Source organism: Balaenoptera physalus (assembly GCF_965194825.1).
Source record: "Balaenoptera physalus genome assembly, chromosome: 1".
NCBI classification, from domain to species: Eukaryota; Metazoa; Chordata; class Mammalia; order Artiodactyla; family Balaenopteridae; genus Balaenoptera; species Balaenoptera physalus.
In genome coordinates this window covers 182,404,045-182,424,650 of record NC_138882.1, presented here as the reverse complement: position 1 = coordinate 182,424,650, position 20,606 = coordinate 182,404,045, and the positions used below count along the sequence as shown (strand labels likewise).

Genomic DNA, 20,606 nt, shown 5'->3' with positions numbered 1-20,606 from the left:
ACAATTCCATGAGGAAAGAAGAGTCTGTTCCAAAAAATGGTGCTGGGACAACCAGATAGCCACGTGCAAATAATTAAGGTAGACTTTCCCTCACACCATGTACAAAACTAAACTCAAAATCCATCATCAACCTAAATATAAGAGTTAAAACTATAAAACTCTTAGAAGAAACACACAGGAGAAAATTGTGATTGTGATTCTATTGGTCTGTCTTTCTCCAGTGTGAGTTGGTTGCTCCCCTGCTGTGTGACTTTGGGCCACAAGTTCATGGGAAGTTCTCCCATGGCCAGTTCCTGGACCTTTCCCATTAGAAGAAACTCACCCTGGGGCTGGTGAGGGCTAAGAGCATTCCTGGCAGGGTGACGAAGGCTGAGCCCACTTCCTTGAGGCCAGGCCAGAATCTAGGATTTCTGGAGAGTTCTGAAGCTCTGCTTTCTAAGACCAGATTCTTTTATTTTTTAAAGGTTATACTCCATTGATAGTTATTATAAAATATTGGCTATATTCCCCATGTTGTACAATGTATCCTTGTAGCTTATTTCTTCTTTTCTTAAAAAATTTTTATTTTGTATTGGGCTATAGTTGATTTGCAATGTTGTGTTAGTCTCAGGTGTACAGCAAAGTGATTCAGTTATACATATATGTATATCTATTCTTTTTCAAATTCTCTTCCCACTTAGGTTATTACAGAATATTGAGTAGAGTTCCTATGCTATACAGTAGGTCCTTGTTGATTATCTATTTTATATATAGTAGTGTGTATATGTTAATCCCAACCTCCCAATTTATCCCTCCCCCTACCCCTTATAGCTTATTTTATACCCAATAGCTTGTACCTCTTACTCCCCTACGCCTATCTTGCCCGTCTCCCCATAGGTAACCACCAGTTTGTTCTCTGTATCTGTGAGTCTGCTTCTTTTTTTGTTATATTCACTAGTTAGTTGTATTTTTCAGATTCCACATATAAGCGATATCATACAGTACCTGTCTTTCTCTGTCTGACTTATTTCACTTAGCATAATGCCCTCCAAGTCCATCCATGTTGCTGCAAATGGCAAAGTTTCATTCTTTTTAGCAGCTGAGTAGTATTCCATTGTATATATATATATATACCACATCTTCTTCATCCATTCATCTGTTGATGGACACTTAGCTTGCTTCCATATCTTGGCAATTATAAATAATGCTGCTATGAACATTGGGGTGCATGTATCTTTTTGAATTTCTGTTTTGGGATTTTTCAGATACATACCCACGAGTGGAATTGCTGGGTTCTATGGTAGTTCTGTTTTTAGTTTTGTGTAAATGGGTACAGCCACAGTGGAAAACAGTAAGACCAGATTCTGGAACTCCAGTCTCTGAACTCCCAGCCCAGTACTCCTCTCTAAAAGCGGAGCACATTCCCAGGACCAGTAATTGGAATGTTGAGGACTTCTCTTGACTTGGGCAGGAGAAATGTCTCTGGCTCCAAGTAGGACGGGGAGATGTGAGGGCTGAGGGCAGACCCTGCATCCCTCAAAGACCTGCTGCTTCTCCCCAGGCCTGAGCAGAGCAGGAGAAGCACAGTCCTGCCTCTCTGTAGGATGCCAGTGGGAAAGTGGGTTTCAGTTGGTAGAATTCAAAGCCTGCCTGTGGGGCAGGACAGCGGTGGGGGCCTGGGAGGCTGTCTGCAGGACCAGCGCACAGCTGGTGTAAATGGTGTGGTCCAGGGAACAGGTTAGTCATTGGAGGGAGACGGCTGGTCTGAGAATCCCTGGGGGTCCCCAGGCAGGGTAGCTGGGAGGCAAGATTCAGAGCCGCCACTGTAGCCCTCTCCGTAGCCCAGGACGCCTGCTGGGTGAGAAATGATCAACTCATTCCCTTGTCTTGGAGCAGGAGAGGATGAGCCACCTGCTGGGCTTGAACCGGCCCCAGGCGATTGCAGTGGCCACGGGCAAGGAGGCAAGGGCGGGTTGGGATCCCGGCCAGAGCTGCCGAGGAGTCCTGGGGCGCTGAGGGGAAGAGGGTGCAAACCCAAATCTCCACCTCCCACCCCAGAAGCCCCCAGGGTCCTGAAGACCAGACCTGGGCCTTTTGTCCCCCAGGCAAACATCTGGGTACCTCCAAGCCCTCTCCCCTCCCCCATCACCCTTCCCACCCACCCTGGGTGAGTGACAGTAAATGCCCGTGGTCCTCCAAACTGGGAACAGACAGCTGGGTAACCCCCAGTTGAAGAACTACACCTCTGTTCAGTAGGTGGGCTAGAAACAGCATTTACTTCCTTAGAGAATTGATGGGTGTTTAAGGGTATAGGCCTTGGATTCAGCCATGAATTTGAAACCCAGCTCTGCAACTATGAGTAATAAAAGCAGGAAATGCTTATTGAGCATTTACTACACACCAGGCACGGCCCTGCTTTACACCTGTTAACACATTTAATTGTCAGAGCAGACCTCTCAGGTGGGGTGTTCGGTTACTTTCCCCGTTTTACAGGTGTGAAAATAGAGAGGTTAAAAATGTCACCTGAGGGCACAGGTCCAGCAAGGCTAGAAATGGGATTCAAACCCAGGCAGGCTGGCTCCAGAAGCAGTGGTTAGAGGCCTAACCGCTATGCTACACTGACAGGCTATTTAATCTCCTTGAACCTCAGTTTTCCTATCTGCTAAATGGGGGCTGCAGTAGCATCTCCCCTGTTGAGGCATGAAATGTAAAGGTTTATGTCCCAAGCCCACACTGGGCACTCATGAAAAGAGCAGTTGTTCTTACTTCTCACGCATTTTGCCCTAACCTTCACCCTGGAAATGTCAGTAGGGCCAGGGAATAGGGTCAGAGCTGCAGGAAGTGACATCAGCCCAGTGGGAGCCTTATAAGCCAGGCAGTGACAACTGTGGCCTCCTACCCTGGGCCCTGGTGGAGGAGATCAGGAAGGGACCGACCCAGCAGCCCTGAGTCCAATCCCATCTCTCCACAGTCTTACTGCGACTTATCCTCTCCCAGCCTCAGTTTCCTCAACTAGAAACTGGGGGTAATGAAGGTTCCTACTTCATAGGCCTGTTGTGGGAACTAAAGAAGATCATGCTCAGCCTGGCCTGCTGGCAGGTTCTGAAGGCAGGGAGGGCAGTTAGGAGGGGAGAGATGACAAGAGCCAGCCCAGGGTTCAGTCAGGGGAGGCTGAACATGTGAGGCGTTTCCAGACAGAAGCCACAGGGCGTGGGGACCAACTGGAAAGACGGGGGCAGATGTGGAGGACATGACAGGACCTGGCACAGGTTGGAGATGTTCCCCTGGGAAGGTACCAGTGAAACCACGTGACTTCACTCAGCAGACGGCGACCGCAGAAAATGGGCCGCTGGAGTGAAGAGGCCAGGGCTGCAGTCCTCAGGACCTCTGAAGACCTCCTCCCCACCAGTCAGAGCTTCTAGATGGGCATCGGGGGCCGGCGGCAGCTGGCTGGGCTTGGCTGCCAGAGGTGGGGCTGGAGCCCAGAGGACTGAGGCCAGAGTGGCCAGGGTCTTCCAGGATGGACATAAAGCCTGTTCGGAGACTGAACACTGCCGTCTTGAGTGCCTGGACCTGGCCAGGGACCTGGAGGAAAGATGCTCGCTCTGCCCACCTGCCCGCGCACGGGCCCTCAGCCAGCTGAGGTCACTGGCTGAGAGCTCATTCAGAGAGGGGCCAAACAGATGGGTTTGGGGCTCAGGGGAGCTCTTTGCAGCTAACTGGGTCATGTATCAAGGACGGTCACTTCCCAGCTTCAGCCTCAAAGGCCAGAGCCTGCTGACTGCCTCCTGGACAGGCTTCTAGAATCCTCTGTCCCTGCCTCTCTGAACACAGCCCCGCAAAGGAGGAGTGCGCTTGACTGCAGCCCACTGTGTGCTCAGCGACAGGCCCAGCACACTCCATTAGCTCACTAGTCCTCCGTCTCGTCTACCCACTCCTCGGCAGGCCCTATGCTGCCTCCGTTACGGGGGCAAACTACAGACGGCTCAGAGAGGGCAGGGAACTTGCCTGATGTCCCACAGCAGTGAGTGGGCTGGGCTTTGAGCTCAGGTCTGCTGAAAGCCAGAGCCCCCAATTTTTCCCCTACACAAGGCTTCCAGGAACACTCAGGGACATGGCTCCTCTCTGAGTGTGGGCAGCCATTTGGGCCTCGGCCAGACACCAAAGCTCCTCTCGATAGGGACAGCATGGAATATTTGGGCTGCACTGTCAGCTGCTCCTCCTAGCTGTCTGGAAAGTCAGCAATATCAGTGTCCCCATTTTACAGCAGAGAACACTGAGTCTGCTAATAAAGGGAAGCCTAGAGTAGGAACCTGAATGTTCTCTGATTACCACTCTCCCTCCATGGGGACCTGAGTCCCTGAGCTGGGGATGGAAACAGGGCCTTTGAAGCACATCCACACAAAGGGCTTGATTTGGAAAGCTATGTAACCCCTCTGACCAGTGATCATGGCTGGAAGGTGCAGTGCTTAGTCAAGCAGCATATGCACTGTTTTGTGCATCTTTTCCCTGGGGCCACAGAGCTGATGTCACCAGCTCGTCTCTGAGGGAAACAGACAGACCATTTGCTTATTCATTCATCACACTTACAAGTCCTTGTTTCAACTAATATTTATAAGCCCCTATTATGTGCCTGCCATGGGGGAAGGACCGAGAGAGATCCATCTTAATGTTAGTGGTGAATTTTCTAGTTACAGGGGGCCAACCACTGCTCTAAGCACTTTAAATGTACTAATTGATTTACTCCTCACAACCCTAGGAGGTAGGTACTTACTAATTTTAATAAATGAGGAAACTGGGGCCCAGAGAGGTTAAGTAATTCACCCAAGGTCACACAGCGAGTGAGTGGCAGAGCTTGTTTTCAAACCCAGACCGCCTGGCTAAGGAGCCACTTTACAGCTTCTCATGGAATGGCCTGTCATGCCCTCCTGAGCTGAGCTAGAAATTCATCTGCTCCCTGGAACTGTCCAAGCAGGTGGCTACAGTCCCCCAAGGCTCTCACCAACTCCCTGGACCTTCTGTATCTCACAGACCAGGGCTCGCCTCTCATTCCAGGGTTTCCTCTCTCCACCTACTATCCACCCATCTCAGCTCCAGCCTCCCGACCCCACCAGAGCGGGCCTGCAGGTGCATCATTAAACCGTGACAAGTGTTAGGTCCATGCGATGCTTTATCCTTTCCACCACTGGGAGCTGGATTTAGTGTCTCTGGCAGAAGGTAAACTTCCCCTCCCTGGGACAGGCCCCTTAATTACAAGGGATATGTGGCCGCCGAAACTGTCGTGCCTCAGACCCAGTGATTTAAGGAACAGGCACAAGGCTAAAGTTACAGGTGTTAACAGAGCTATATCAGGAGCTGGGAGAGCAGGGATGGCAGCTGTGGGAGGTGGTGAGCCGGTCCCTGGAAAAGCGTCTGCTGCCTATAGCCGCTCCTGGGGAAAGGGAAGTAATCCCACCGCCTCACGTACAGAAGGGGAAGCAGACCAGGACCACGCTCCAAGTGTAGTTGGTGTTGGGGTCAGCACTGGTGTCTCTGCTGCCAGCCTGCAGTGAGCCCTGGACTCAGTCTCCCCATCTGTACACAAGGAGGCAGGATTACCTTGCTCACTGCCTAGGAGTGATCATCTTCATAACAGATAATCTTAATAACAAAAGCTAACACTGACAGAGTGCTTGTTATGTGCCAGGCATGGTACTAAGTTCTTTATGAGCGTTCTCTTGTTTAATTCTCAGCTGGTGAGAGAGTGATCATGGTTATTCCCATTTTACAGAAGAGGAAACTGAGGCTCAGAGAGATGAAGCAACTGGCCCAAGATTGCATGGCTAACAAGTGACCAAATGGAAATTCTCAGCCCCTCTCTCTGAATCCAGACCCTGACCTGTATGCTCCGGGGATAATGAGAGGGATATAAGACCCAGTGTCTGCCCTGAAGGAGTCCCTGAATGATGGGGAGACAAAGAAGGGCACAGGTTTCTAGAATCCCAGCAGATGGAAAATAAGAACGATGGGGGAGGACTAGGGTGCAAGGTGAGGGATGTGGGAGCTCCCAGGACGGAGGCTCTCCCCCAGGGGCTGGCAGCAGGAAGGCTTCATGGAGGAGGTGGCGTAGAGCTGGGCCGAGTAGGCTGGGGCAGACAGGACAGGAGGAATTTCAGGCAGAAGGAGCCCTGTAAGCAATGGTGTGAGAACAGGAAAGCATGGCAAGTAGAGAGCACTGCTGTGTGGCGGGACCCCAAGGCACAGGAAGGAGCAGGTAGTAAGAAACGATAATAATAACAGCAACAATAACAACAATGGCTGACATCTATTCAGTGCTTACTGGGTGCCAGGCCAGGATCTAAAGGTCTAAATACTTTATACAATGCTCACAAGAACCCTATCAAGTAGATACTGAGGAAAACAGGCACAGAGAGGGTAAGTGACTTGCCAAGGTCACCCAGCTAACAGGTGGCAGAGCCAGGATGTGAACTTGGGCAGGCTGGCTCCTGAGCCCATAGAAGGCCAACTGCTGTGCTCCAGGTGGGAGCTGGGGAGGTGAGGTAAGAGCCTCCTGGGAAAGTTCTTCTCGCATGCCAAGCTGCTGGGGGTCCTGCCTGCCCTCTGTCCACCGGGCTTGGTCACAGGCAGAGAGGAAAAGTGAGGTGAGGGCGGGGCCCTGAATCCAGTGACGTCTGTCCAGGGATGCCATGGGAGCCAGGATGGGCCTGGGAAACTCCCCGTGGCAGCCGGGGGACTTGGGAGCAGTTGTGAGGGTAGAGAGTGTATTCACTGCGGAACTCTGGTGCCAGGCATGCCTCCCAGCTGATTTTCCCGTGGATCCCAGGCCCATCAGAGGAGAGATCCCAACTCCTGAAGCTCAGGAAGAGCCTGGGCCCTTCTCTGCTGAACAGTCCTGCTGTCTGACAGCTGGTTAGGACGGTTTTCCTCTTCTCTAACACTGAACCCTCCTGCTGCTGCCTCTGGAGCTCCCACATAGAGCCATAGACTTTTTGAACTGGAGGAGGATTTTAGGACCCACCTAGGCCAGCCCCCCTCACCAGACCACAGAGGAAACCGATGCCTGGAGAGAGACCCCACTGAAGGCGAGAAGCAGGGCCAGGATGAGGGCTTAAGCCAGACATGGGTTCAAGGCCTAGCCTTGGTCCTTATGGGCTGAGTAGCCATGGACCGGTGCGTTTGAAAACCTCAGTTTCTGCCTCTGTAAAATGGAGATAATAATTCCTGCTTCTCGGTTCTGTAAGGCTCTAATGCATTAAAGCATTTAGCATGGAACCTGCCTCAGAGTGACCAGTGAGCAGAAGTGATGGTCAAGGGCCCTCCCCCGCCTCACCCCACCCACTGTGTGCCTGGGGACCCCATGGACCCCAGACTCAGGGTGCAGAGGGGGATACTCACTGAGTAAATCCAGCCCCCCCAGTCACCCCCTCAAACATCAGCTCAGCCCATGCTCGCTGAGATCTGCTCTGTGCTGCCCTTAGCTGCGGCCCTCGTCAGCAGGATGACCCAATGTCTCTACCTGAGGAAGCTCCCAGGCCAGCGGCCAGAGTGAGTGGTGTCGGCAAAGTCCGGTTACTGTTCATAAATATGATGGCCAGTAGGTACAGGGACTTACCAGTACCAGGCATCCTGCAAAGCGTGCCACAAACATGAACCCTATGCAATAGGTCTGTTGTGATGCCCATTTTACAGATGAGAGAACTGAGGCTGGAGCGGACCTGGTGAGGGATGAGGTTAGAGAGGTCAGAGATGAGACAGGTGGCCAAGGCCTCAGCACATGGGCCATGGAAAGACCAGGGGGAGAGATCATGAGGGCTGGATCTCTGAGACTCCCCCACCCCCAAATCAAGCCCTACCACCCTGGCCAGGAGTTGGATCCCATGAGGAATGAGCTTGGCTCTGCCTCGCCCTGCTCTTGAAAAAGACACAATCCAATAGATGTGTGATAAAGCCAGTAGAGTTAAATGTTCATCGATGAAACTGGGTGATGGATTCATGAGTGTTCATTGTACATTTATTTGAGCTTTTTGATAGGTTTGAATATTTTCATAGTAAAATGTCAAGGAGGAAAAACTACACAATCCTTTTCCCACAAAACGCCCCTTCTCCACGGCTCTTCCCCTCCCCACTACCCCCCACTTGCTTCCCCTGGAAATGGCTTTGTGAGAAGTGAGCAGCAAGAATGATTTACTTGCCCTCTGACTCAGGAAATCAATCCTAAATGGCTGATGGGACAGGAAAGACTATGGCTTCAGAGCGTTATGGGAAGGGAGGGCTCTGAGCTGGGGGGTTGGGGGTTTGGGAAGTTCTGCTGGGAGGCTGGTGGGAGTATGCCCAGCCAAGTACTTCAGTCCTCACAGGCACCAGCAGGCACCAGTGTCACCCTTGTCCTATGCGGGAGGCCCAGGAAGCTAGCACCTGCCTAAGGGACACATTGCCTGTGAGCAGAAAGCCTGTGACCTGGGAGCCAGGTGCCCCAGGGGCTGGGTGGGGAAGGCCAGGGGTGAGCTCTATTCTAAGCCCCAGAACACCAGGACCCGATGCTTGAGAGGGATACAGTTCTGCTGGAAGGGACAGAGGTCTTCCAGGGTTGGGGAAGAGGGCGTGAGACCCACCCAGAACCTCCAAGCTCCAGCCCATTGTTCTCAGGGGCTTGGGAGGGGAGCGGCGGGGGGGGGGGGGGAGGAGGATAATAGAGTAGCCTGAACTTGAAGTTGAACTTGAGCAGGAGGAACTTGAGCTGAGTGTCACTGCCACTGGCCAGATCTCAAATGTGCTTGCCCACTTGCCAGGGCCTCCCCAAGCTTCCGCAGGCTTCTGGAGACTTCTTTCATAAAGCTAAAACGATGGCACCTGGTGAAATCGCCCATGCGTATAATATATACCTCTGGGATACATTGAAAACATCCCCCAAATAGCCAGCCTTGCTGCTATTTAAAATGGGTTCGTGTCACACCCCATAGATTTCATCTCTGCGGAAATGGCACTTATCGTGGGCCTGAACACATTCACTCTATTGCCACATAAACTACAGTGGCGTGGCAGGGCTGGGGCAGTCACACGTGGTAGCCGCAGTACAGGCTGCTGGACAGGCTGCCTCCAGACAGTGAAGCCCAGGTGTGGGGAGGGTCCACCTGGGGCTGGCAGCCTAGGAGGCCAATCAGAGGACCTGGAACGTGGGCAAGCAGCCAATCAGGGCACAAGCAGAAGGTTGCTCCACTTGTAGGGGCAGGTAGTTTGGGGATTTGAGGTCCTTTGATCGAATCAGTGCATACAGCCGGAAAGCCTCCAGGGATCTCCGCCTGTGCCCTGTCTGCCCAGGCCGGGAGAAGCCGGATTGAGGTTCTGCAGCCCCCCTGAGCCTTGTCCTCCCAGCTGGTAATAATTTTCACAACTGTTACCAAGCACCCACTACGGACCTAATCGTTAGCTCACATAACATTGCCTTGCAGTGGGTCTTCTTGTCCCTGCGAGAAGACTGAAGCTTACAAAGGTCAAGGCAGTAATTCCCCTATGGAACTTGCATTAGAACCTCCTGGAAGGCTTGTTAAAACCTGGGTGGCTGGACCCCCACTCCCAGGTTTCTGATTCAGCAGGTCTGGAATTGGGCTCAAGAATTTACATTTCTAACAAGTTCTGAAGCTGCTGGCCCGGGAAACACACTTTGAGAACTTCCAGGTTAAAGGCATAGGTACAAAATAGCACTAGCATGCAGATTCAGATCCAACATCAAGACCTGGGCCTGGCCTCCTCACTACCCTTTTGTGTGTGTGTGTCTGTGTGTATGCCTATGTGTGTGTTTGTGTGTGTCTGTGTGTGTATGTATATGTGTGTGTCTGTGTATATATACGTGTGTGTCTGTGTGTATGCGTATGTGTGTTTATGTGTCTCTGTGTGTGTGCGCATATACATATGTGTGTGTCTGTGTGTGTTTATGTGTCTGTATGTGTCTGTGTCTGTGTGTGCATATATGTGTGTGTGTCTGTGTGTGTATGTATATGTGTGTGTCTGTGTGTGTGTCTGTGTATATATACGTGTGTGTGTATGCGTATGTGTGTTTATGTGTCTCTCTGTGTGTGCGCATATACATATGTGTGTGTCTGTGTGTGTTTATGTGTCTGTATGTGTCTGTGTCTGTGTCTGTGTGTGCATATATATGTGTGTGCATATATGTGTGTGTGTGTCTGTGTGTATGTATATGTGTGTGTCTGTGTATATATACGTGTGTGTATGCATATGTGTGTTTATGTGTCTCTGTGTGTGCGCGCATATACATATGTGTGTGTCTGTGTGTGTTTATGTGTCTGTATGTGTCTGTGTCTGTGTGTACATATATATGTGTGTGCATATGTGTGTGTGTCTGTGTGTGTATGTATATGTGTGTGTCTGTGTATATATACATGTGTGTGTCTGTGTGTATGTGTGTTTATGTGTCTCTGTGTGTGTGTGTGCGCGTATACATATGTGTGTGTTTATGTGTGTCTGTGTGTGTTTATGTGTCTGTGTCTGTGTCTGTGTGTGCATATATATGTGTGTGCATATATGTGTGTGTGTGTCTGTGTGTATGTATATGTGTGTGTCTGTGTATATATACGTGTGTGTGTATGCATATGTGTGTTTATGTGTCTCTGCGTGTGTGCGCATATACATATGTGTGTGTCTGTGTGTGTTTATGTGTCTGTCTGTGTCTGTGTCTGTGTCTGTGTGTGCATATATATGTGTGTGCATATATGTGTGTGTGTCTGTGTGTGTATGTATATGTGTGTGTCTGTGTATATATACGTGTGTGTGTCTGTGTGTATGTGTGTTTATGTGTCTCTGTGTGTGTGTGCGCGTATACATATGTGTGTGTTTATGTGTGTCTGTGTCTGTGTGTGTTTATGTGTCTGTGTATGTGTCTGTGTCTGTGTGTGCATATATATGTGTGTGCATATATGTGTGTGTGTGTGTCTGTGTGTGTGCACAGGCGCTCACAGGATTTTATTTCTGCATCAGCAGTAACCCGAGCTGCATCCTGCTCGGCCCAGCCTCACCGATTCACCACTTCCCACGCTGCACCACCCGCCTCGCACTCCCCTGCTCCCCCCAGAGCAGCCAGCCAGGGCCTTCAGTTGGGGTTGTTAATTTTATCTCCCACCACTGGGAAAGCACAACAGCTGTCAGGAGAGGGGCGAGGCGGGTGAACGGGTGAACGGGGCTGCCAGCCAGCTCTCCTCGGAGAGGAAGGCGGGGTGAATGGGCTACGCCCGCAGCCACTGGGTACCCTTGTGACCCCACTCCACTCAGAAAGGACCCCGTCTCCAGGCAGGGAGGGTCTGGGCAGTGGCCACCGACACTGGCAATGACCTGGACCCCAGATTCCCACGCCTCGCCGGTGCATCAGCACGCGGGCTCCCACTCGCTTTCAAGGTTGGGGGTTGTGAGTTGGCTCGGCAGATGCCACATAAAAGGGCCCCATTGCAGCTCATATAAGTACAGACACTGCGTTTATCTCTCCTGTCCCTGATGGCGGCTCCATTTGGGGGCTTTTTGTCAGTATTTTTTCCCCTTGGCTGCCGTTACTACTCAGTTCAATATTTAATTTTCCCATAAACCAAAGTGTTGTGCTTTTCCTTCTCTCTTTTTCTTGCTGGAGTCCCCCTTCTGCTGGTGGACTCTTGCTTCCACAGGCTTCTGCTGGGAGAGAGGGGCGTGGACATGGCTAAGATTTCAGCCCTTCCAAATTGGTCAGGGATGGGAGGGCACTTAAGTCCCTCCTCCCAGCTCATTCATTTGACAAATGTTTATTGAGCAAATCCTTGTGTGTCAGGCCCTTGGATGTAGCAGTAGACAGAATTCCTGTCCTCATGGTGCTTACATACTAGTGGGGTGTGTTGGAAAAAAAGACAAGTGTGAGAACCAGTATATGAAATAACTATACCGTATGATGAGTTCTATGAAGAAATAACAAGGTGCTGTGACAGAGAATAGAAGAGGTACCTCACTTAGATTAGGAGGTGGCATTTGAGCTGAGACTTGAAAGATAAGCAGGACCCAGCCTTGCTCAAAGCTGAGTGAAGGACTTCAGGCAAAGGAAAGAGCAGATGTAAAGGCCCCGGGGTTGAAACAAGCTTAGGGTGTTTATAGACCAAAAAAATCTCCGTATGTTTGGAGCATGGTGTTGGGGGGAGGGTCGAGACAAGGCTAGAGGTGGTGGCAGGGCCCACGGCATTGCAAGGTCTTTCGGGATTCCTTCCACAGGCTGTGTGCTTGTCTGTACTAGGAGAAGTGAAAGAAGGAAGAAAGCAAACAGGAATTGAAATTGAATCCCTGCGTGGCAGGCTTGCACTAGCTCTGAGGTTAAAGAAAGACAAAGCTCCAGCCTTCAGAAAGCACACAGCCTAGTGGAGAAACAGATGTGGGCCCGGGACAGAATGACAAGCACCTATGGGTATGACAAGAACAGGATGCTCCAGGAATCCAGAGGATGAGCCCTAACCCAGTCTGGCAAAGTGCTGGAAGGCTGCCTGGAAGAGGCAACACTTAAGGGCAGACCTGAAGGATGAAGCTGAATTAACCAGCAGAAGGACTAATATGTCCGGGGCACAGAGGAGGTGAGCAAGGTGAGGAAGGAACCTGGGGCATTTCAGTGTGGCTGGAGCAGAGAAGGCTTCCTGGAAGAGATGCTGTTTTGAGTAGCATCTTAAAGAAGCAGAGAGAGACTGGTAGAGAGGATGGGAAAGACACAGAGATGTGGGACAAAAAAGAAGGAAGGAAAGAAAGAAGGAAAGAAAGAAAGAAAGAAAGAAATAAAGAAAGAAAGGAAGGAAGGAAGGAAGGAAGGAAGGAAGGAAGGAAGGAAGAAAGAGAAAAAGAAAGAAAGAAAGATTAAAATAGGAAGCATGGAGGAATATTTATATTCATGAACACTTTTATATTGAGGGTGGTTTTCTTTCTTTTTTTTAAATATGGTATAATGACTAGGAGCTGATTGAAACAGAAGGCAGTCAATAGAGCAGGCATGCTGAGAGGAAAGAATGGATTTTTGCAAATAATATAATTTTGAACTTGTCTTTTCCCTCCCCCACTCCTCTCCAAAATCTAATTGATTACCGCCCTTTGATAAATGACACCCAGAGCAGGAGTGTGCTAAGACCAATTTAGCACAAGATACCCAAGGAAAAGGAGAGACTATCCCTTCCTCCAGACAGTGGCCACCCCTGAGGGGAAGATGAACTTCCCCTCTATGTCCCTCCCAGCCCAGGGAGAAGTGAGAGCAATTGAAGAGGTAATATAAATAATCCCTTTCTACTTCACCATCCTTGTAGAAGGTTTATGTCCGTATTCTCACTTGCTTCTTCTCTCAAAATCTTGGAAGCTGAAAGTTTGGCAGGATATGTTTTATTGAACCCATTTTATAGATAGGAAGACTGATGCCCGTGTGGGTCAGTTGATTTACCCAAGGTCCCATGGGATGTTGGTAACAGAGCCTGGGCTGGAACCTTGGCCTGATTCTATTTGAGCTGGTTCTCTGGGAGAAGTTGGGGGAGCCTCATGTGGGGAGAGAATTTAACTCTAGTAGATACTGTTAGACCCAGATCTGCTGCGGTTTATATCACAACAGGTTTGTGTTCCTGAATTGCAAAAGCCACAGGAGGATTTACAGAGCTAAGAGCCATCACATTATCTGTAAAGTGAGTTACGATGACTGAAACAAAGTTCTGCTTTCAAGAGAAAAACAGGCAATATTTCAGAGTTAATTTCATAAAACCAATCACCCAACCATTGCCTCACTGTGTCGATGTTAACAGTAGAGTCTAAAATAACTTCGATTCCTGCCCACCCCCCACCCCCCACCCAATGGCCTGGAACAGAGGCGTGCTGTGCTGTGTGGCTGTGTCAGATGTGAAGCTGCTTTACCTTCCCGGATGCTGGACAAAATCAGTCGAAGAAACTTCTAGCAGCAATTCTCTCTGCTTAAGGCAAAGTCAAAAATAAACTGGGAAGTCCACTGGCTTGACTTGGGCGCAGTGGATTCAGGGGAGTTCTATGGCAGTGGCCTCTGTTTGACCATGATGGTGAACTTGTAGAACTGAGGGGCTCTTCCTAACACACAGGGCTGGGGTTACACAAGTGCCGTGGTATGTCCACGAGTGGTTTGTAAATTCTGAAGCTCTGCCTTTGTCTAGGGTCTTACTGCTATGACTACTACTATTTCTCCCTTGCCCAGGCCAAATATGCCTGCTCAGTGTCTCTGAGGAGGGTCATTTCAGGTACATGGTACCCACCCTCGCCCCAGGAGAGTGTTGCACTAGCACGGACATCCCTGAAGACACACTCTCAGAGTCCACAGGAATGAGGCACTTATGTTGGGTGCATTGGGTACTGTTTCAGAAGAGTGGGGAGAAATTGGAGATCTAGGGGTCTCTGTTAATGATTCTGTGCCATTATATGCCGCCTGGATCATAGCCAGGTGACCTTGCTCCATACGGCTCATTCTGCGGCCCAGCTTTGAATTGGGGTTATTCTCGTCCAGGGCCTTTATACCCGTGACTGCAGCTGGCCATCTGTCTTTGACTGGATACTGCTTCTGGGGCCACGGGACCTAGTCCAGGCATAGAGTCATAAGGGGGCTGCTCACTTTGACCTTGGCCAGAGATTGTAGCAGGGATGGGGATGATGAGAATGGAGACGGGGTTGGGCTTGGAGGAGGGATGCGATGGAGACAGATATGAGCATTGAGTTGGGAATGGGGATAGAGATGGAGCAGAGTTAGGGATGGGGAAGGGAATAGAAGTGGGAATAGGAATGGAAAAGGGAATGGGGATGGAGGTGGAGAAGAAAAAAGATGGATGGAGATGGGGATGGAGGTGGGGATGGAGATGGGGATGGAGTTGGAGTTGGAGAAGGAAAAGGATGGAGATGGGGATGGATGTGGGGATACAGGTGAGAATGGGACTGGAAAAGGAGGGAGAGATGGAAGTAGAGAAGAAGATGGGCATGGGGAAGACTAAGAGTAAGGGAAGGTTCTAGACCATGAGCCTAAGAAGCAGCAGTTTGTGGGGGAAAGAGTGCTGCACGTAGTCAACGGAAGGGAAGGGAGGAGGAAGGGGGAGAGGATGTCGTGTGGAGTGAAGCATCCCGAGGCAGCCAGGGACTCCCGGGTGTAGACAGCTCCCTGACCACCCGCACTCAGAGCCCTCCGGCGGGCAACAGGAGGCGAGATGCAGAGTGACATTTTCCTAGGACACAGCAACTGAGGAATACGTTGATGGAGAGTGCGGGAAGCCTGGGCTGTCCACGCTGATATTAGCAGCTCTGCTGTGTCATGGTCCATACAACTGAAATCCGTTATTGTCTTATGAGCTTGATTAACTGTACATATTGCTAACACCTGCTCAGAAATACAACGAGGGACAAGAACACAGCTCCCAATCAGGGTCTGTGTGGGCGGTGTGCGTGACTTGGGTGCAGATCTCCAGAACGGGGATGTGTGTGTGTATGCGTGTGTGCGTGTGTGTGTGTGTGTGTGTGTGTGTGTGTGTTGGGGGGAGCATTCGTGCTGTACAAAGAACCCTGGTCAGGATTTGGAAGGCCTGGGTGCCAGTGTGACGGTGTGACTGTAGGCAAATCTCTCCCTCTCTCTGACCTCAGTTTGCTTACCTGTAAAATGGAAGGTCTAGACTGGCCCTCTCCAATAGAAATATATATATATTTAATTGTAACTTTTCTAAAGACCACATTAAGAAAAGGCTTTAAAAAGTTAAAATGAATTGGAATAGTATATTTGTTCAATCCAATGTATCCCATGTATTATTTCAGTAAGTAACCAATATAAAAATAGTCACGATATACTTAACACGCTTTTAAAAAATTGTCTTCCAGATTCAATGTGTATTTTACACTTACAGCACATACGAACTTGAAAAAGCCACATTTCAAGTGCTTAAGAGCCACAGGGGTGGGCGGCTACTGTATTAGACAGTGCAGGTCCAGAGCATTTCTGGTCTCCTCGCTAAACCGTGAATGCCCCAAAGGCAGAGACGATGATTTATTTTCCCAGACGGTAGCAAGGCGCCTCAAAGAAAGAAGTTAATAAATTCTGCTGATAAATGCATCTGATACGCACTTTCAGAACACTTTCAGGTACTTCCTTATTGAATCCTCCCAGGTACTCTATAATTCCACTTTGCAGATAAGGAAACTGAGGCACAGAGAGGCTAAATAACTTGCCCAAGGTCACATAGCTGGTAAATGGTACAGCTGGTCTTTAAACCCTGGGTAGTGTGATTTAGAGCCCATATTCTTAACCATTGTCCCACACTATCTCTTTTATAATAGTGAGACAAATAATATTAATTAAAATTGCTGAACTGCATTGCAGGCTTACTATGTGCTAGGCATCTTGTAAACATCATCTCAATTATTCCTCAAAGCAATCCTATAAGGAAGGTTCTAGGTGTCTAATTCCTGTTTGCTCAGTAAAAGTAAGAAAGAAGGAATGAGTGATTTTAAAGGTGCCCCCTGACTAGCCCTGAGCCTCTAGTACAAGGGTCCCCAACCCCCAGGCCGTGGACCGGTACTGGTCCTCTGCCTGTTAAGACCTGGGCCAAACAGCAGGAGGTGAGCGGTGGGCGAGGGAGCGAAGCTTCGTCTGCCCCCCATCACTCCCCATCACTCGCATTACCGCCTGAACCATCCCCCCACCCCGTCCGAGGAAAAATTGGCTTCCACAAAACCGGTCCCTGCTGCCAAAATGGTTGAGGACCGCTGCCTAGGATTCTTGGAGGGTATACTTATCCCTACCCATAAGCCACCATGAGCAGTGACAGAGAATTATTCTAGGCTCTAATTGGCATGGTCCCTTGATCTTTGGGGCATCCGAGTTAAGTAGAGCCACCCACAGGAAGAGTTCCTCCAAGGATCTGGATTAAAGGTATCCATGAGAGTTGAGATGTGTCAGGTAAATGAGCATCCCCAGCAGCTAAGATATGCACTTAGGGCTAAAGGTGCTAATAGGTACGAACTTCTTTCTTCTTTCCAAAGATATGTCAGTGTTCCAGCTTAGTGTCGGTGTTTGAGCCCTGGAGCCAGGGCGCTCGGGTTCAAATCCAAACTCTGTGAACCCCAGAAAGTCACTTCACCTCTTAAGTTTCCCCATCTGTAAAATGGGAATAAATAAACCCATGTAGACGCATGGTGAGGATTAAATGAATTAACACACGTTGAGGGCTTGGAACAGCTCCTGGCTCCTAACTGTTGGTCATTGTTGGTTCTTGCCGTGGGATCCAGGCTTTCAGTGAGTTTTAGAAAATTTAGATTGCAGACTGTGACTTGTGGATAATTGAAGTGTTCTGGTGTAGTTTTTCCCCCCTCGGAATTCCTTACCCCACTTCCCATCTGTTTCCTACCATCTCACACTTAATTACAGTTCTCCATCTATTGTTCTCCCATTGTTTCCCGTTTGTTCTGCTTCCCTTGCGACAGCACATGGTGGCTGTCTGAGTGGATGAATGGTTCACACCTGGCTTCGTTTCACTAGACCTTAAAATAGAGCTGCCAGGCGTCTGTCGCCCCCGCCAGACTGTGAGCTTCTCGACGCGCTGTATCCATTTCATCACTGGGCGCCTGTGGTGAGCACCTGGCACCATGCCCGCACCTAGTAGGTGGCAGGAAGTGTTTGTCGGATTTAATTAAACTTAACTGGAGTGAAAACCCCTTGCAGGAAGAAAAGGCCACCCCTCTTCATTTTCTCTGCGTCCCCCACTGCACTTGACCTAAGGCTACAAGAAGCCAGAGCTGACAGCTTTTCTAAGCAAAACTGTAAGCTTCCGGCTCCTGTCCTGCTGATGACAAGGCAGTTGGGGACATAATCTCAAGAATCACAAGACTAGTGAATTCCTAGCACGTGCTAAGCCCTTTCGTATCGATTAGCTGGTTCATCCTTCAAATGTGTCTGCCAAGGATTAATCCCACTTAGCAAATCGGGGAACTGAGGCTCACAGTTTTGGTAACTTGCCCAAGGACATGGAGGTGGTGGTGACCTCGCTGGGACTTGGACCCAGGAGGGCCCGATGGCTCCACATTTGACCTCTCAATAACCCACAGTGCCTGGGAACGCCGGCTTTGGCAAAGCAGCCAGCGGTGGGCGGTGAGGAGAACAGAAAGGGGAGCTGGTGGGAAGCGGGGTCAAAATAAGCCAACTTTGGGGGGTGGGGAAGAAAGAGGGAAGACTCTTGGCTCTAAATATCTCTCAAAGTCATCTACTTCTCCCGCTCTGCCCTCACCACGGTCTAAGCGACCCATCTCTCTGGCTTAAACAGCACTCTGTGTTTCCAGTCTCTTCAAAATGCAGCTCAGATCATGTCTCTGCTCTTGTTTGAAGCCTTCTTCCTCCTGCTCTCAGGACAAAGAAGAAAAACTCACAACCAGCGGTGGGCTGGTAAACCTGCTCTCTGGGGGCCTGGGGTGGGGACAGGGGAAGGAAACAAACAAGAAAGCCCTGATTTGCAGTGGTGGCTGATTTCCATGGCGTAAAGATGCCCACCGTGGCCTGTTTCGATCTAGCAGCAGTTTAAGAACTGGTTCACAAAATTCCCAGTAATGTCACAGTCGGCTCTCAGGAGCTGGTAGGAACCAGCCCCAGCACACCGCTGCAAGTGGTGACCCACCAGCGGTGCCCTGCACATCTCCCCAGCCCCAGCAGGCACCACACCGCCCCTCCTTGCCCTCCCACCGCACAGCCTGCCTTCCACCCCCCCTGCCCTGAGCCAGCTGTCACGAGGCCTTTGCACATGCTGTTCCCTCCACCTGCCACACTTGTCCTCTGCCTACTCTTGCGTCCTCAGGCACGGCACAGCGTCGCTTCCTCAGGCTTGAGTGGGTCCCTTTACACCCTGTTATACCCCTTGGTATCTGATGCACTTAGCACAGTTGACCGTGAGATCACTTGATTCATGGTTGTCTTCCGTGCCAGGCTGTAAGCCCCGTGAGGCAGGGCCTCGTCTGTATGCCTAGTAGGGACATCCTTCTCACTGTCGTTGCTGCCAGTGGCACGCCCTGGAATTGTGCAATATCTGTCCCCCCCCCCCCCAATGCCCACTGTGGGACCTGGCCCATCCTAGGTAATCAGTGAACTCTTCCCGAACCTTCCGGTTAAGCGTTGGTCTTCCTGTGCTTCTCTTTTGGGTAGCTCCTCCCACCTCCATTGAGGTGGTGGCCGCTGACACACCAGCCCCCTTCAGCCGCTACCAAGCCCAGAACTTCACGCTGGTCTGCGTCGTGTCGGGAGGGAAACCAGCTCCCATGGTGAGTACCCCTGGAGTCGTCCCTCCTCGTCCCCGCTGGGCGCCCCTCCTTCGTGGCTCGTCCAGCTGCCCCTGTCACCACAGTGCTCAACTCTGCAGAATGAAGGATGGAGGCCACAGCTTGCATAAATTAACTCTGCCCCGTCTGCCTTGGTTTGACCCCGTCTACTCATCTGACCTACCCAGGCGTCCATATGCCCCTCTTGCTCCCAGCCCCCTGGTGCTGAGAACCCCCACTTCTCCCGGACCCTGAAATCCTTGAACTGCACAGTGAGGGTGGTCTTCAGGGGAGCCCAGCCTCAAGCACACCGCCACCCCAGTTATTGAACAGGATGGAGACAGATGAGGTCCGGAGAAGGCAAGGGATATAGAGGGAGTCAGCCACTGTGTTCTTTTTTTTTTTTTAGTAGTCATCTTTTCTTTTCAAAATTTATTTATGTATTTATTTATTTTTGTCTGTGTTGGGTCTTCGTTTCTGTGCGAGGGCTTTCTCTAGTTGCGGCAAGCGGGGGCCGCTCTTCATCGCGGTGCGCGGCCCTCTCACTATCGCGGCCTCTCTTGTTGCGGAGCACAGGCTCCAGACGCGCAGGCTGAGTAGTTGTGGCTCACGGGCCCAGTTGCTCCGCGGCATGTGGGATTCTCCCAGACCAGGGCTCGAACCCGTGTCCCCTGCATTGGCAGGCAGATTCTCAACCACTGCGCCACCAGGGAAGCCCGCCACTGTGTTCTTGACAGGGCTGGGACTCAAGGTCATGTCCTCCAGCTCCAAGTCCAGCTCCAAGTAGGAAGGAGGGAGGAAAAGGGGGAGGAAGGAAGCAGGGAAGAGGGAGAAATCCCTTTTTGGGCCAACTCCTTATTAGACCCACCCTAACCACTTTGGGGTCTGTCAGTGCAGCTCACGAGTTATTGTCATGGCTGCTGTAAGGGGCGGGGGTAGGATGGGAGAGCATGTGGAGAGCCGGGTTCTAGCCCCTAATGTCACATGCACCAAATGACCCTGAGCAGGAAGACCTCCCCTCTGCTTCTCAGGTTCTTTGAGGAGGTTTAGGGCGTGGGCACCATTATAGTTTTTCAGCATTTTTAGAAGCAGCAGGACCTGTTTGGTCTGATTCAAATACACAGAAGCCCCATGTTGAAAACATTTAAAAGTGAAGGAAGGGCAAGTTGCCCTAATGGGTCCCTGAGGCACCTCTGTGGAACCCTTAGAGTTCCCTGAACCATACTGAGAACCTATGGGCTACATGCTCCCAAGGCCAATTTTGACCTTATATGATACTTTGAGTCTTGACCTTGTGAGTTTCACACATCACTGGGGTGGGGCTGGAGCCTTGGGCAGGGGGATTA

General features: G+C 50.6%; 1 protein-coding gene across 2 annotated transcripts in view; it reads left to right on the top strand.

Moving 5' to 3' along the window:
- The window catches only part of IGSF21 (immunoglobin superfamily member 21), a 247,772-nt gene that overhangs the window by 213,828 nt on the left and 13,338 nt on the right, over window positions 1-20,606 (top strand). For both annotated transcript variants that reach the window (XM_082451740.1, XM_082451741.1), the window contains exon 5: window positions 19,148-19,263. In XM_082451740.1, the coding sequence (XP_082307866.1) occupies window positions 19,148-19,263 (116 nt within the window). The remainder of the gene's footprint in view (window positions 1-19,147; window positions 19,264-20,606) is intronic.